The sequence below is a fragment of the Rhizophagus irregularis genome, chromosome 22 (assembly GCF_026210795.1).
Source record: "Rhizophagus irregularis chromosome 22, complete sequence".
NCBI classification, from domain to species: Eukaryota; Fungi; Glomeromycota; class Glomeromycetes; order Glomerales; family Glomeraceae; genus Rhizophagus; species Rhizophagus irregularis.
This window is the reverse complement of record NC_089450.1, coordinates 1,261,783-1,277,266: the sequence shown is the minus strand read 5'-3', so window position 1 is coordinate 1,277,266 and position 15,484 is coordinate 1,261,783. Positions and strand designations below refer to the sequence as shown.

Genomic DNA, 15,484 nt, shown 5'->3' with positions numbered 1-15,484 from the left:
AAAAAGAAAATGAATAAAAAGACTGTCTTTTGCAACTGTCTTTTGCAAGAGAAAGAACACTTTATATCTGTCATATAAAAAAAAATCTTTTTAAGGAACTCGCTCAAAAAAAAACCAAATAAATATCCCCATTTTTTTTTGTCACTTTTTTCTCAGTTTTTTTCTGGTCGTTTTCTCTTGTCATTTTTTTTTCTAATAATAGAAGATAAAAAGTTATCTGCTTATAAAGAAATCTATAAAATCACAATTGACGGGCTTATAGAAATTTATAAAACTGCAGTGAATTTTCTTGGTGTACCTGAAACGTAAAACATTTTTTTTTCATTATAATTTTTTAAGATTAATTTTACTATTTAAATCCTAATAGGCTAATACACTAACTTTTTCTAGCCCTGCTCAATTTTCAAGCAATATTAATAATGTATTAGCAATGTGGGCTCGAAAATATCATGTAATTAATAAGACTTTTTATGTTTTCAGTATTTTCGCCTCCCCACCTTACATATCACCGCGACTACCACCATGACAATTAATAAAAATTTCTGGTAAAAATACGTTTATTTAACAGCTTTTATTAATAACTAGAAAATGGAAACCGTTGAGAGTCCAGAGTGGAAAAATTTGTATTACCTTATTTATCAAATTTCACTTGTAGAATTGCAAACTTAGAATTAGAAAACAAAACATGATAAATAATTGAGTAAATGCACTAATAAATAGAACAATATATTAAATGTGTAAATGTGTTAAAATAAAATGTAAAACTTGTATCATATGATCATTTCATTAACAATTATTAAAATTAAAAAATTAATAAAAATCGCATAATTATTTTTTTTATTACATTAATGTAATTTTATTCTAAATATAGTAATTTGAAGTGATGATTATGATATGTGAACAAAGTAAAATACTAGCCACTTCTTTAGTATACATAATGGAAAATAAATTTATAAGTTGTGACACTCTTCAAAAACGTAAAGTTTAGAGAGAATGAAATACCTAACCAACGTGAAATACGCCTTGCAAAGCAATGTGGAAGCAGGCAGCAAAAATGAAAACGTGTAAAGCTAGCAGAGGGCCTCTGAATACATATATAATGACCTTGTTGTACACTTAAGCTAGATTTTTTTGTGTGTTCATCATACAGTTACACAATTTGCCTTTTTTTAATATGATTATCAAAAATTTTTTGTTGTACGGTTTATATTAATCTAAGATCAATTCATAGTATATGACATAAGTGTATGATGTACAATTGAATATAGATTTGTAGTACATATAATGTACGCGTTATATAATATTTTTATGGTTAGCAATTAAAATTTTTTTTTCAACGTTCTTTGTTTTAAATGTTTTAAATAGAAGAAAAACAGCAACAGTGAAACGTAAAGCTTAGTACAGACAAAATTGAATTTTCCTGTAAAAGTAAATGATAGTCCTTCCACAGAGAGAAGATACAAAAAGACAATTCTACACTCTTTATTTATAAATGCTAAACAGGCAATAAAACCAAAAGTCCAAACTAAAACTCAAAGTAATCAAAAGATACCAATACTTGGTGAATTCTTAAAAGATCTAAAATTAGAAAAACTTAGTAATAATCAAGTTTATTGTCATTATTGTGATACTGGAACGCCTATTATTTAATAATGTTCAAAGAATAAAGTAAAGAATCTTATTCTATTTGTGGAACAGATATTTATCATTGTGTGAAAAAGGGTAAATATATGCTGAAATTATATTTTGATTTTATATAAATAAATTTTTATTTGATTATTAAGGACGAAATATGCATAATAGTGATATTACATTATGTCTACTGAATATTTGTGGATTTTAAAAGAAAATTCTGAAATTTATTCAGGTTTAACAAGTAATATTCTTAATCCTAAAGATAAGCAGGTAGATGAATCAGCTGAGAGATTTTTTTCATCATCTGTTTTAAAAGGCAAGTAAAATGTGAAGTAATTTTAGTTAAAAAATACAATTAATAATTTATTTATTATTCATAGGCTTTACAGATTATTCTGTAAAAAATAATGATGATGAAACGTTTGTTAGTGGTCCAAACCAGTGATCTGTTGATCTGTATGGGTCATATCTGTTTGAAATCCATATCCACCTGTAACATAACCGGATATGCAATTGTGGTTAGAAACGGATAGTATAATTAATTTAAAAGCTTAAATTTTAACATTTTTTTTGATGATAAATTGACAAATATAATTTTTTTATTTATATTTTATTGCACAGTCATCAGCATGTAGTGTAATCCTTTTGTTTCATTTTATTTAATAAAGAAGGATTTTAATAATAATTAGTCCAACTACAACGAACCTCCTTTTTATCTTCGTTTTGTAAAGGTCCAGTGCTACTCTCTTTTTCTTCTGTTTCAACAAATAATTCTAAATATTTAGTAGGTTCAAAGGTAGTACCTTTAGTAATTGAAGTACCTTTTCAGCATGTTGCTTCCTTTTTTAGTGATAACTTTTCACTTGATTTTCAACCAGTTATTAGTTATTTGGATATAGTTGAAGACATTTTATCACAAATAATATGAGCGAAATAAGAAAAATTAGAAATGAGGATCACCAGTTCGGACCACTAACACTTGTTACTATTTTTTTTGTGGAATTTTGTTCAAATCATGGAAATCACATAGCATGGCCCATATATATCGTGTAGGATTTGCTTGGGGCGCATGCATTTTTTTTGCAGGAGTACAACATTTTTAAAAGCAAATCAAGCCACATGTAATGGAAATAAATTTGGAATATCTTGGCAATCATGCGATGATTTTATCTATCTGGGATTAACCTTGATATTATTAATTCAACAATGGCCAAATTTTTATTCAAATTATCCTTTATGTCCTTCTACTGCCTTTCTTGAGCATATATTTGGCTGTGCATAACGGTTTATTGAAGATATTACTGTACTAGATTTCTTATCAATGAATGAAAAAATTTTAAAAAATATTATGATTGAAATAAAAGATTAGTAATTTAACTAAAACTTATTAGTTATTTTAAAAATAATTAAATTAATTATATATATAATCTTAGGTTATTTGATCAGACCAGATAATAATGATGGTTATAATATCAAATTATTCACAGTTAAAGAAAAATTGCCAAAAAATTTGACAGATTTTCCATCAATTTTTGATATTGATAATATGATACAAAAGATATATATTACATTATTATCTTATATTTATCCATCATTTATTGTTATTAATTGTATGTTACTGAAATTTTAGACTTTGTATGCTATGAAAATTATACTTTGCAGTCTTGGCATAGTAGTAAATAAGGAAATTTTTTCAGAATTAATTCAACAATTCTTACATTCACTTAAAAAAATAAATAATCATAATATACCTATGGAGAACACAAGTGAAACTGATGAACTTGAGGGTGAATCAGAAGATGAATTGGATAATGAATGTGATATTGGCAAATTGCTCACACAACATCAACAACGCATATTGAATAGATCCAAATTTCCTGAACATCTTAACGTTCCTAATAATGATTTAGATGAAATGGATAATAAAAATATTCAATCAACTTTGGAACTGGATTTTGAGGATAATTTTTTTGAAAAGATAAATAAGGCATTTGGAAAAACTCATGAATTGAGTCCATTAGCAATAATGCAAACAATGTCATATTATCGAGATAATTTGAATTTAATTTTTTATTATTCTTTATTTTTAATGTTTTAATAAATTATTTGATACTTTAGAAAAATATGATTACTTTACTCAAAAAGAAAAGAAAAAAGTTGGAAATAAAGCTACACTCAATAAAAATAATCTCACAGTAGTCACTGAACTAGGCACAATGAATATTATGGCTGCTATTCATCAGGATTGATTAAGTAATACTGAACATCAAGCAAGAACAAAAGGACGAATTACACAATGGAAAACTGCATGCAAAAAGGTCTTTCATTCCACAAAAATAAATCCACAATCATCTAAATTCAAAAGAGGAGATTTTTATTATTAATTTTTATTATTTTTACTGAATTTTTTTATTATTCTTCAAAATTTATGGTTTTTTTACAAATCTAAGAAACGTAAATCAAGCTATGTTCGTGTAAATTTATTATCTGGTTTAAACGAAGGAAAAATTCATGCACACTTGTATGATCTCAAGCCGGATTCAGCATGTAAATTTATTCCAATTATAAGCAAAGACCGTACACAATTTACATGTGAGTCTAATCCATTTCGTTTCATTGCACATTTGGGTTCTGTATTAGAAGAATATCATGGTACTTCTCACTGGTTAGGAAAAATACTAAAATTAGAAGATCTTCAATATGCAACATATTTCCATTTTGTTGAAAAGTCCTGCAAACTTGAACAATCCATTAAAAAGCAGAAAAAATAATGCGGATGAGAAAAAATAATGTTATAGATGATTGCAAAATTGTAAGACCACCCTATGATTTTTTAATTTTTTAATTTGATATTTTGATGATATTTTGAATTTTTTAAAAATTAGTAAAAAATCAAGTTAAAAACTGTTTATCCAACTCTTTAAATAAAAATAGAAATATATCATATGATTTAATATAAATAAATTACTTTAAAATCTTTATTAATTTTAAGGAGTTATAGTTATTATCAAAATAGGTATTTAAACTTGCTTTTTTACTAATTCTTGAAAAATTCAAAATATCAAATTTTCAAATTGAAAATCATAGGGACCGTCTTACAATTTTGCAATCAGCTGTAATTCTAATGATGAATAGTTTTAAAATAGTTTTTTTTCCTTCTATAACCTTTAGTGTACATATGATTTATCAATAAACTTTTGTCATACATCGTATTTGCTTTTAATTTAACTTTGTCTGTACACTCTATTAGAACGCGAAAATTATATATAAATTTATGTGATACATTTAATCTAATATTTAAAAAACACTGCAATCACGTGGGCGTTATGTTTAGACTACCCATATAAATAACCATTTACAATTGTGTGATTGATGACTCTTTTCCGAATACATTTTTTACAAAAATTTCTGCGTAATAATTTTTTTTAAAAAATAATCCCCTTTATTAAATTTTATTACATAAATATAAAAATGTCTATGGATAAGAGCCGAACACCAAACGAAGAAGCTTTAGACTTCGTTTCTAAGTTTAACGAAATTTATTTTCAAACTTTTACACATCACTTAAGTTCTTTTGTACAGGACGGTTTCCTCAAAGACTTATTTGAAAAAAAACCCCTCAGTACTTAAGGATAAAGCTCAGTTACTGATACAGGAGTTTGGCGAAACAGCCAACCCTGCGAACTTCACTACACAAGCTCAAGCTACGAATATACAACCCACCACCCTTTCGCTAATATTTTCTATAGCGCTCTATGCTGCGTCCAAGTCTTGGGATAATTTTTCTACCCAATTCTATTGCAATTTTGGCGATATAGGTGATGATGATGACGACGACGATGATGGATCTCAGAATACTGATGATTATCTGATGGATGAGTCATTTCCGCTTGGACCTGATGAAGATGATCTTTTACGCCAAGGATTTATAAAACCACCAAATCCAGTACCTATCAAGCTTCCATCAATGCCTGATATAGTAATGACCCCTGTTGATCAAACTGTGATACCCGAAAATTCTCGGAAGAAAGATAAACAAAAGGCGCGTGTTACAGATAATAAACAAGTCGCGAACCAATCAACAAAGGCAAAACCTAATGTGAAAACATCAGCCAAAAATTTCCAAAAGGGAAAGAAATCATCCGAACCGGAGGCTACGCAGATACTGACAGGATACGAAGCTGTCGGAGAGGAGCAAGAGCGAATCCGAGACATAATAGTTTACGATATCCCGTATACCTGGAACCTGCAGAAAATAATAGCAGAGTTAAAATTTTGGGGGAACGCTATTAAATGTTCCGTTAAACGGCAACATAAGTATCAGACTCTTCGAGTCAAAATAGCACTTTCCTCATTTGCCCTTCCCCAGTTTAACAAATATTGGACGACAGACCTGGGAGGTATACCCGTTAGATGGTTCCCTGCAAGTTGGACTTTACGAGAAAGAAAGCAACGTGAAAAATTCCAAGCCATTATTCATGACATTCCGGAAGATATGACGATGGCTACCTTATGGATGGACCGTAAACCATGTGAATTTTTAATGAAGTGCGGTGCTAGCTCATTTAAAGTAATTCAAACAAGCAAAGGACGGAGGAAACTTGTGGCCTATTTCGAGAATTGGGAGACCACACTAAGGGCCTTAGATACGCACAGTTTTTCGTACCTGATGGTAAGGAGTTGAAATGGTGTCGACACTCCATTCCTACCTTGAAGAAAGCACAAAACAAACCGAAAGCTAAAAATACACCGAATCCGAAAAAATCAGGTAAGTCTGATAAGAATTTGGATCGTAATCAGCCTAAGAAGAAGGATAAACCTACATCCTCGAAGAAAGTCCCGAAAAATAATAACCAGGAGGAGAAACACCCGAAGAATCAGAAGAAGGCAAAGAATACCTCGAAGATTAAGGGTGGTAATAAAGATAACAAGGCGGTTTTAGTAGAGATTTGATCGTCATGGTGACTTGGTGTTACATTTTGAAAATTAATCATTGTTCAGGCAGTTTTTGTAGTATGCCGATTAAGGTGGTCACATGTTGGATTATCATTGGATTGACTTATCTAGGTAAATCTTAGGTCGATGGATCATTTGCAATAAGGTGGGTATCCTCTGTTTAGGATTTTTGCAATGAGGTGGGTGTCCCTTTGGGGATTACATGACACTAAAAAGTTTCCTATCGGCTGTCTCAGAGGCCTTTGTGAAGTAGTTTGTTATCCATAGTATATAGTCAAATAGGGGAAATTGAATTTTATACATTTTTGAGTACTAATGGTGGCTCAGAAGTACTTGACTGATGATGCTTAACATGGGTTCTTGTATGCTGGATTACGTATAATATAGTCAACTTTACCAATTTTAAAATAGATTGCGGGGGAGTAGCCATAGTTATTTGTATAGAGAGGGTGGAGTTTAATAATCTTAGCTTTTCTTTATTTGTAATTTTCAGAAGATTATTTGTTCTTTATTTTTCTATTAGTTCTGTACTTTGTTATGGTTCTTTTTAGAATACTCTGTATTCTTATTATTTAACCCTAACTTTTTGAAAAGAAAAACCTATCTATAAGTACACAAGAAATTGTGGTACAACACATAAATTATTCAGCTATGCTAATATCAAGAAATTAGTAGAAATAACTAAATTCTATTAGGACTAAACTAATTTTCGTAATAATTCTAAAATTTTTGCTAAAACCTCCTTGTTCGAACTATTGCTTTCGTTTTCTGGCCCAGGGGTTTCTTCAACTTATTACTTGTATCAGGAGCTTTAGGTGAGAATTTATCATCCTTCTTCTTTGATTTCGCATTACTGGAACAGGTTTTTTTTCCTCCAGAATGGTCTTTAGTTGAGGGCATTTTCTTTAGGTTAGGCATAGAGTGTTAACACCATGGCAACCTGATCTTTTCTGAGCTCAAAACTTGATGGTAATCTAAGACCTTGCAGTTTCCTCTTGCCTTTACCTGTTTGTATAATCTTAAATGACTTAACCCCAAGTTCACATAAGTAAGTAGTGGGTTTTCAGTCATTCCACAAGGTGCTCGTAGTGACTTCTTCCAGAATGTTGTAAACTACAGCCTGGAATTTTTCTCTTTGTTTTTGTTCGCAGAGACTCCAATTTGCAGGAAACCATCGCACTGGTATACCTCCTAAATTCGTAGCCCAATTATTATTAAACTGCAGCAAGGAAAATGAGAACAACGCTATTTTTACCCTAAGGGTTTGATATTTGTACTGTCTTTTCAGCAGACCAGGTAAATGGAATGTCATATACTATTATGTCACAGATGTGCTCACGTTCTTCTGGACTTGATACTTCATATCCTGTCAGTACTTCAGTTATAGCGGGTGTGGATAAATTATTGACTGATCAATAGAAATCATTACCACATCAGGTAATTCAGGCTGTAATATCGGAACTGGATTTGATATAGACGTTATTGGCATATTTTCTATTATATCATCTGTGTCACAATCCTTGGCTGAATTATCTGAATCATCCAAATCAGATATTCCTATTGCTTCTTGTTTGTTATCATAAAGCGCCTGTTTATAGGCATCCCACCCTGTAGCCACAGCATGAGAGACTATAGACATTATTAACGAAAAAATCATAGGTTGTATATTTGTGACCTTGGACTGTTCTGCAAAATATTTTAGGTCATTAGGAAAGTAACTTTATTTAAAGTACTTAAAAACATTTGTTGTAGGTAGGAATAAAGGTTGCTAAAGCCAGTTCAGCACCGTTAAAAAAAATTCAGTGAACTCCCTTGATAAAAAGTGAAGGTTCAGTCTTTCCAGACATTTTCATAAAAATTTTATAATAAAAGAACAAATTTTAAAAAAAATTTTTGCAAAAATTTTTCATAAAAATGTGTATTTGGAAAAGAGTTTTTTATCAGATTAGAATACTCTGTATTCTCTAAAGTTACTTCAGCATTAATTAATAAAATTCAAGCTCATGCTATGTTTGCCTTGATTTTGACTTGTACATGGTTATTAAGGAGATCTTCTTTATGAGCGGAAACTTTGCTAAAAACAACTGATAAATTATTAGTGTGTAAAAGATTCCAGATGAACAGCCAAAGTAAATGATTAGATTGACACAAAAGCTTAGGCAGAAAAGGTTTATCAACAAACTGTTGCCAAAAGGAAATTATAGAAGTGCAATCAGTGTGTACAATGACAAAAAAGCCTGGAGACAATGCACTAAAAGAGCAGCCACTTCAGATCTGAGGGCAGAAGAATAAGTATTAGGAATATTTGTAGATGAAGATTCCAAAATAAGACCATCATCATCAAGGGCTATCCAAACTGTAGACATGAAAGGTTAAGTCATAGGAGTTGCTTTAAGAAAGGACCTATCAGTGTATAAAGTACAAGCAGAAGTAGGTAAGACAGATATAATGTTATCATTAACTTGTTGAGGCTAAGAGAGGACATGGCTAGAGAGGTAGTGTAATAGGCCATCCAGTGGCAAAGACTTTAGCATTCTTGGTAGGATAGGCTACAGTACTACTTGGAATAGAATAAAGGAATCTATAAATAAAGTGAATATCATAAACATGTAAGGCACGGAACGTAAGATGAACTTTGTCAACTTTACGTTATTCCCTACTACAATGTCTGATAATAAGGTATGAAAGAAATAACATTCACTAGTACAATGGCTTTTGATAACAGAATGGATGGCATATTTAGAAACATTACGAGAACAGCCAGGACAAGGGTGAAAGGAAGTTAAAATATTATTTTTTAAATAAGTAAACCAAATAGGAATTTGTCCTTTTCTGCCAACAATCCTTAGCACTGGTCAAAATCATTCTTTTGGCATTAATACCTTTTGTCAAAAGTTTATCATCATCATCACGTGATTCGTCAAACATTCGGCTAATTACAAAAATTGAAAAAAAATTTAGCATAAATCAACTAGTCAATTTTTGGTCGATTTTTGGTTGAGTTGTAACATAAAAAAATCCATAAATTGACCAATACTATTTTTTTTATTGATTTTTATTAATAACAACAATCAACTTAAAAACTTTTTTGACAATTTTTAACTGATTTTTTAATTAATTCATATCAATAACGGCAGATCAGTGACAATGTACTAAACCACAGCCACAGTAATTAGTTGATCTATTACCGAATTTAGACTATTAAATAATAGTTTAAACTATTTCAAAAAAAAAAATTTCTTTTTCTAAATGAAACGGTTTTAAATGTTTTGAAATTTTTTTTTGTTCAATTTTTTATCGGATCATTAAACCATTAGTTAGTTTAATGTTCTGATTTTTAATATTTTTATTTTTTTACAAAACATTTCTTAATATTTTGTTAAATTTTTTTTTCATTTTTTTGCAAAATGTTCTTTAACGTTTTATTTAATTTTTTTTTATATTTTCAATCAGAATGTTAGTTAACATTCTGATTTTTTAATTTTTTTTACAAAACTGTTACTTTAAAGAAAATGTTTTCTAATGTTTTTTTTTATACTTTTATATAGGAAATCAGTTCTAGCGTGATTACTATTTTCCAGGTAAAGTTTTGAAAGATTTTTTAAAAAAAACGTTTTTATACTAAAAAATGTTTTTTTATTATATTTTTTGTGTAGGAAATCGGTTCTAATATGAATCCATTTCCCCAAATAAGTTTTAGAACAAAAAGTTCTGAAACTTTAATAAAACGTTTTTTAATGAAAAAAACGTTTTTTTTATTTTTATTTAGGAAATCAGTTCCAGCATAGATACCGTTTCTCCAGATAAGTTTTGGATTTTAACAATAAAAAACGCTTTTTTATTTATTTTGTAGAAAATCAGTTTTGGCGTAGATACCAATATTTCAGGTAAAGTTTTGAAAAAAATTTTCAAAACTTTCTTTAATAAAACGTTTTTAATAAAATGTTTTTTTTTATGTTTTTATAGGAAATTAGCTCCAGTATAGTCTAAGGTTGCCTGCCTAAACCTTTCCAAAATTCTATGATTAGTTTCTCCAAAATTTTACTATAGTTTTATTATAGTTTTGGCAAGGTTTTGGCAGTTTTGGCAGTTTTGGCATTTATAATAGGTTTCGTCAGGTTTTGCTTTTCTCCAAAGTTTTGCCAACTTTTTAATAAGACTTTCATATAGTTTCGGCAAAGTTTACCATTTCAGCATTTTGCCAATTTGCCAACCTTAGCGTAAACACTGATATTCCAGTTAAGTTTTGAAACTAAAGTTTCAAAACTTCTTTAATAAAACGTTTTTTTATATTAAAAAATGTTAATTTTTTTTTATTTTTGTATAGAAAATTGGCTCCAACATGGACGCTGATATTCCAGGTAAGTTTTGAAACTAAAGTTTTGAAACTTTAATAAAACGTTTTTTTTATTTTTATTTAGGAAATCGGTTTCAGCATGGACGCTAATATTCCAGTTAAGTTTCAAAACTAAAGTTTTAAAACTTCTTTAATAAAACATTTTTAACTAAAAAACGTTTTTTTAATTTTTTTTTGCAGGAAATTGGCTCCAATGTGAACACCAATATTCTAGGTAAAGTTTTGAAAAAAACTTTCAAAACTTTCTTTAATAAAACATTTTTAATATTAAAAACGTTTTTTTTTATTATATTTATTTTAGAAATTCAGTTCTGACGTGGATACCAATATTCCAGGTAAGTTTCAAAACTAAAGTTTCTACAGCTGATTGCAAAATTGTAAGACCACCCTATGATTTTCAATTTGAAAATTTAATATTTTGAATTTTTTAAGAATTAGTAAAAAAGCAAGTTTAAATACCTATTTTGGTAATAACTTTAACTCCTTAAAATTAATAAAGATTTTAAAGTAATTTATTTATATTGAATCATATGACATGTTTCTATTTTTATTTAAGGAGTTGAATAAACAGGTTTTTAACTTGATTTTTTACTGATTTTTGAAAAATTCAAAATATTAAATTTTCAAATTAAAAAATCATAGAGTGGTCTTACAATTTTGCAATTAGCTATAAAAACGTTTTTTTATATTAAAAAATGTTATTTTTTTATTTTTTTGTATAGGAAATTAGCTCCAACATGGACGCTGATATTCCAGATAAGTTTTGAACTATTTTCAAAACTTCTTTAAAAAAAACATTTTTAATGTTTTTTTTATACTTAATTGTAGGGCTATTGGTTCCAGTGTAAATACCGAATTCCAAAAATAAGTTTTAAAAAATTTTAAAACTATAATAAAAAAATGTTAAAAATTAATGTTTTTTTTTTATTTTTTTGTAGGGATATCAGTTCTGGCGTGAATACCAAAATCCCAAAGGTAAGTTTCAGATTTACTAATCGTTTCTTTTTTTTTTGTAGGTACGGAAAAAACCAAGATTTGTAAGTATATACGAATTTGGTTTTATTTTTTTTAATATTAAGAAAAATGGTTATTAACCGTTCTTTTCTTTATTTTTATAGGTTCAGTGGGTTTCCAACCAAAATTTATAAGTATATATGAATCTTGGTTTTATTTTTTTTTATTTTTAAAATTACAAATGGTTACTAATAACCGTTTCTCTATTTTTTTTTATAGGTTTGAGTGGATTTCTGACAAATAAATGAACTAAGATTCATAAGTACAAATACAAATCTTGGTTTTTTTAGGTTTCAGCTTCACATTAGATATATGAGTGAATTTCAGAGCGAAGGAATCGAAACTCTTTGAAAATATTTTTTTTAAATTTTTTTTTTCTATTTTATAGGTTTTGGCCTTTGGTTCTTGGGTGTTGAATATATGGGTAAATTTTGAAGTTAAACTTTGAAACTTTTTTTAGAAAAAATTATTTCAATTTTTTTTTCTTCTATTTTGTAGGTTTCTTTCAGTTCTTAGACGTTAGATATATAGGTAGACAGTATTGTGATTGGAACGGAACATGTCCATAGATGTGACAGTCCGGACAATCCACGTCCTTGGACAAAGACTTGGTAATGTCTGAGATATTGATATATATTTGATATATATTTTATTAAAAAATAAATATTAAAATTTATGACAATTAAACAAATAACAATATTATTTAATTTAAAAGTATTTTATAATTCAATTAATAGCAAAACTTTATTATTAAAATGGTAATTCTAATTCTTTAAAAAGAGAATTTAAATCCCATTTGGCATTTGTATCAACTGCAGGATGAGTAACATCACTAACTGTTATTTCATTTACTTCATTAATTTCATTTTCTTCATTTTGAAATTTGAGAGTTTCTTCTTCTAACATTTCTGCCCATCCCTGTAAATAATTACCAAATTCCTTTTCTAAATCAGTTAAATGACTTAAATCTATCTCCTCATTATCAGATTCTTCTAAATCATTGGAATTTTCATTAGGATTTTCATTAGGACTTTCATGCGAATTTTCATTAGAATTTTCATTGGAATTTTCGTCATTATTCATTTCAACATACTAAGTGGAGTTGGAATAGAAGAATTAGACTTGACATGATATTTCCATGTAATATCTGCTCTTAATTTGCTTATATTAAGGGCCTTTGATGACTAAAAATTTATTAATATTAAAATATGTATATATAATATATGTATAATTTCACAAAAATAATACTTACTAACATTAAGCGATTTCTCCAATTTGATTGCAAAAACCCCATACAACTCCAAAGACGCTCAACAAAAGCTGCATTTATGCAAATTCCAAATAATCTACAAGCAACAAAACCTAATTCATTAGTGGAATCCTTTGCATAACACCAGTATCTCCAAATATCACTATTAAATTGCTTATATGTATTATTATCAAAAGGATATTTTTCCAAACAAAAATCATCAAATTCACGTAAAATACAAGTTGATTCTTTTCCAGACCATGCTTAATAATAATAAACAAGCCATCTACCAAAAGTGGTATAATTAATATTCACATTATCTTTAAATTGTCTCATACGATATTCGGGATGTAATAAACATGATAACAAAAGAAGTGGCTGTTCCCAGTCATTCCACTTTTTTTCTAATTGAAATAATATTTTTGCAGAAAGCTGAGTATCTTCATAATTATTCCAAAATTGTGCAAGATATGCAAGACTATGAATAACCTGAAATAAGCGTGCTTTATCTTGTTGAAGAATGTTAAGAAACTTACAATAAGGATATAATATTTCTACAATTGTATTTATATTAGTCCAAAATGTAGTTGAATCAATAATTTCAAAAATTTTGTGTGAAATAGTTGGAGTTTCTTCTGTCTTTCTTCGAGTTTGATTAAGAGATGGTTTGTAATTTATTGCAAATATCTTAAAAGTACAATAAAAAAAAATAAATTAATAAATTTAATTAATTAATTGCATTATTAATTAATAGTGTAAATTTACCTGTAAAGCTTGTTGAATTCTCTAATAACTGTTCCAATGAGTTTCGCCTGAAACTGCTGATGTATAATATTTTCCATAAGTAATTTTTTGTTAATCATGTAATTTTGCTATAAATAACTTATTATTAGCGTTTCTAAAGTAAGTTGCGAGCTTGATTGCATGATTCATTGATACTTTTAAATCAGTTGACTCCTTAAATACTTCGCCTATGCAAAGATTGAGTTAGTGCGCAAAACAGGGCAAAAAAGTTATTTTTCTATTTGAAAACCTTAATTTTCGTTTAAGAGTATAATAATTTATTAAAAAATATACTTATATTTAATAAAAACAATGTTATTATAATTAAATTACCTGGATGTAGCATATGTACCCGCACTATTTGTTACAACAGCACAAACATTAATACTTTTTTTTCTAAATCAGCAATCATAGCTTCTGTTTTTTCCATCACTTCAAGATGTGTTTCCCTTTCTGAACTAATATCAGCTGCTTTCCATACAAAAGGCCTTCCCTCTGACGTCATTAAAACTACACCTAATAACTGTTCACTCTTCACATTCATCCAGCCATCAAACGTAAGTATAATATTTACAGGATCTTCTCTCAATGCAATTTCCATTGCATCATCTGCTTAAGAAATAACATCATTCAAAATTGTTTTCCCAAGAGTTTTACGATCAGGAAGTTTAAGGAAAAGACTAAGAAACTCAAATAGTTCTTTTGCTTTAGGATTATTAACCCAATGCAATGCCCATCTACAAGAAACTGTTAATCAAATTAATAATGTATTAAATTTTTTTCTATCTTCCTTTGACAATGATCTAACAATAAAATTATCAAGTGATCCATAAGAAGAACGAATAATAACTTTTCTAGAAGAATCAGAAAAAGTGAAAGTTGTATCACTGAAATGTGAAGCTATAAAGAAATTGAAATCAGTATTAATTTAAAAAAAAAAACATATACAGTAAAATATTTAATACTTCATCAGCAAGTTTTAAACAGGCGTATAAAGTATTGAAAAACGCCATGTGTTACTCAACACTAAAAAATGTAAAGAAACGAACCCTTTATCAATCAACGCTACTTAAAAATGTTTAAAAACGCGTAAAACAACACTAATTTAAATGTAAAGCTACACATAGTAAAACAATGATAGTTTAAAAATGTATAAAAACGCGTATATTGATATTAAAAACGCGTATAGCAACGGTATTTTTTAGTCATCATATGTTAGTTAATTAACTTTAATTGTAAAATTAGTAATTTATTAACATATATATTATTGTATATTATTAACATATAAAATTTAATTGTAAAATATTGTATATTTATTTATAAAATACAGTACAATGCAAATAATACAACCTCTTATTATAATTGGATTGTTGCAGATTTTTAAGCGATTAATGTACTAAATTTCCGTTAACAAAGTGCCCCTGGTGATACAACCATAACAAGATGGGTTTCAAATAAAAAAAACAAAATTAAAAGTTTCGTTAACAAAA

At 28.2% G+C, this 15,484-nt stretch overlaps 4 protein-coding genes across 4 annotated transcripts; 1 reads left to right on the top strand and 3 right to left on the bottom strand.

Annotated features, from left to right (window-relative positions):
* Positions 1–3,277: 3,277 nt before the first annotated feature.
* Positions 3,278–3,884, top strand: OCT59_014538 (uncharacterized protein; the record flags this gene model as incomplete). The annotated part of the gene is made up of 2 exons (XM_025332907.2): positions 3,278–3,647; positions 3,754–3,884. 2 exons carry the CDS (start codon positions 3,278–3,280, stop codon positions 3,882–3,884), a joined length of 501 nt encoding a protein of 166 aa, XP_025165536.2.
* A 4,088-nt stretch (positions 3,885–7,972) lies between these two features.
* On the bottom strand, positions 7,973–8,230 carry OCT59_014537 (uncharacterized protein; the record flags this gene model as incomplete). Its single annotated transcript, XM_066150092.1, has 1 exon — positions 7,973–8,230. One exon carries the CDS (start codon positions 8,228–8,230, stop codon positions 7,973–7,975), a length of 258 nt encoding a protein of 85 aa, XP_066002298.1.
* Positions 8,231–12,712: 4,482 nt separating this feature from the next.
* OCT59_014536 (uncharacterized protein) lies at positions 12,713–13,045 on the bottom strand (the record flags this gene model as incomplete). The annotated part of the gene is made up of 1 exon (XM_066150091.1): positions 12,713–13,045. The coding sequence occupies one exon, from the start codon at positions 13,043–13,045 to the stop codon at positions 12,713–12,715; it is 333 nt and encodes a 110-aa protein (XP_066002297.1).
* A 1,313-nt stretch (positions 13,046–14,358) lies between these two features.
* OCT59_014535 (uncharacterized protein) lies at positions 14,359–14,595 on the bottom strand (the record flags this gene model as incomplete). The annotated part of the gene is made up of 1 exon (XM_066150090.1): positions 14,359–14,595. One exon carries the CDS (start codon positions 14,593–14,595, stop codon positions 14,359–14,361), a length of 237 nt encoding a protein of 78 aa, XP_066002296.1.
* Between the last annotated feature and the right edge of the window lie 889 nt (positions 14,596–15,484).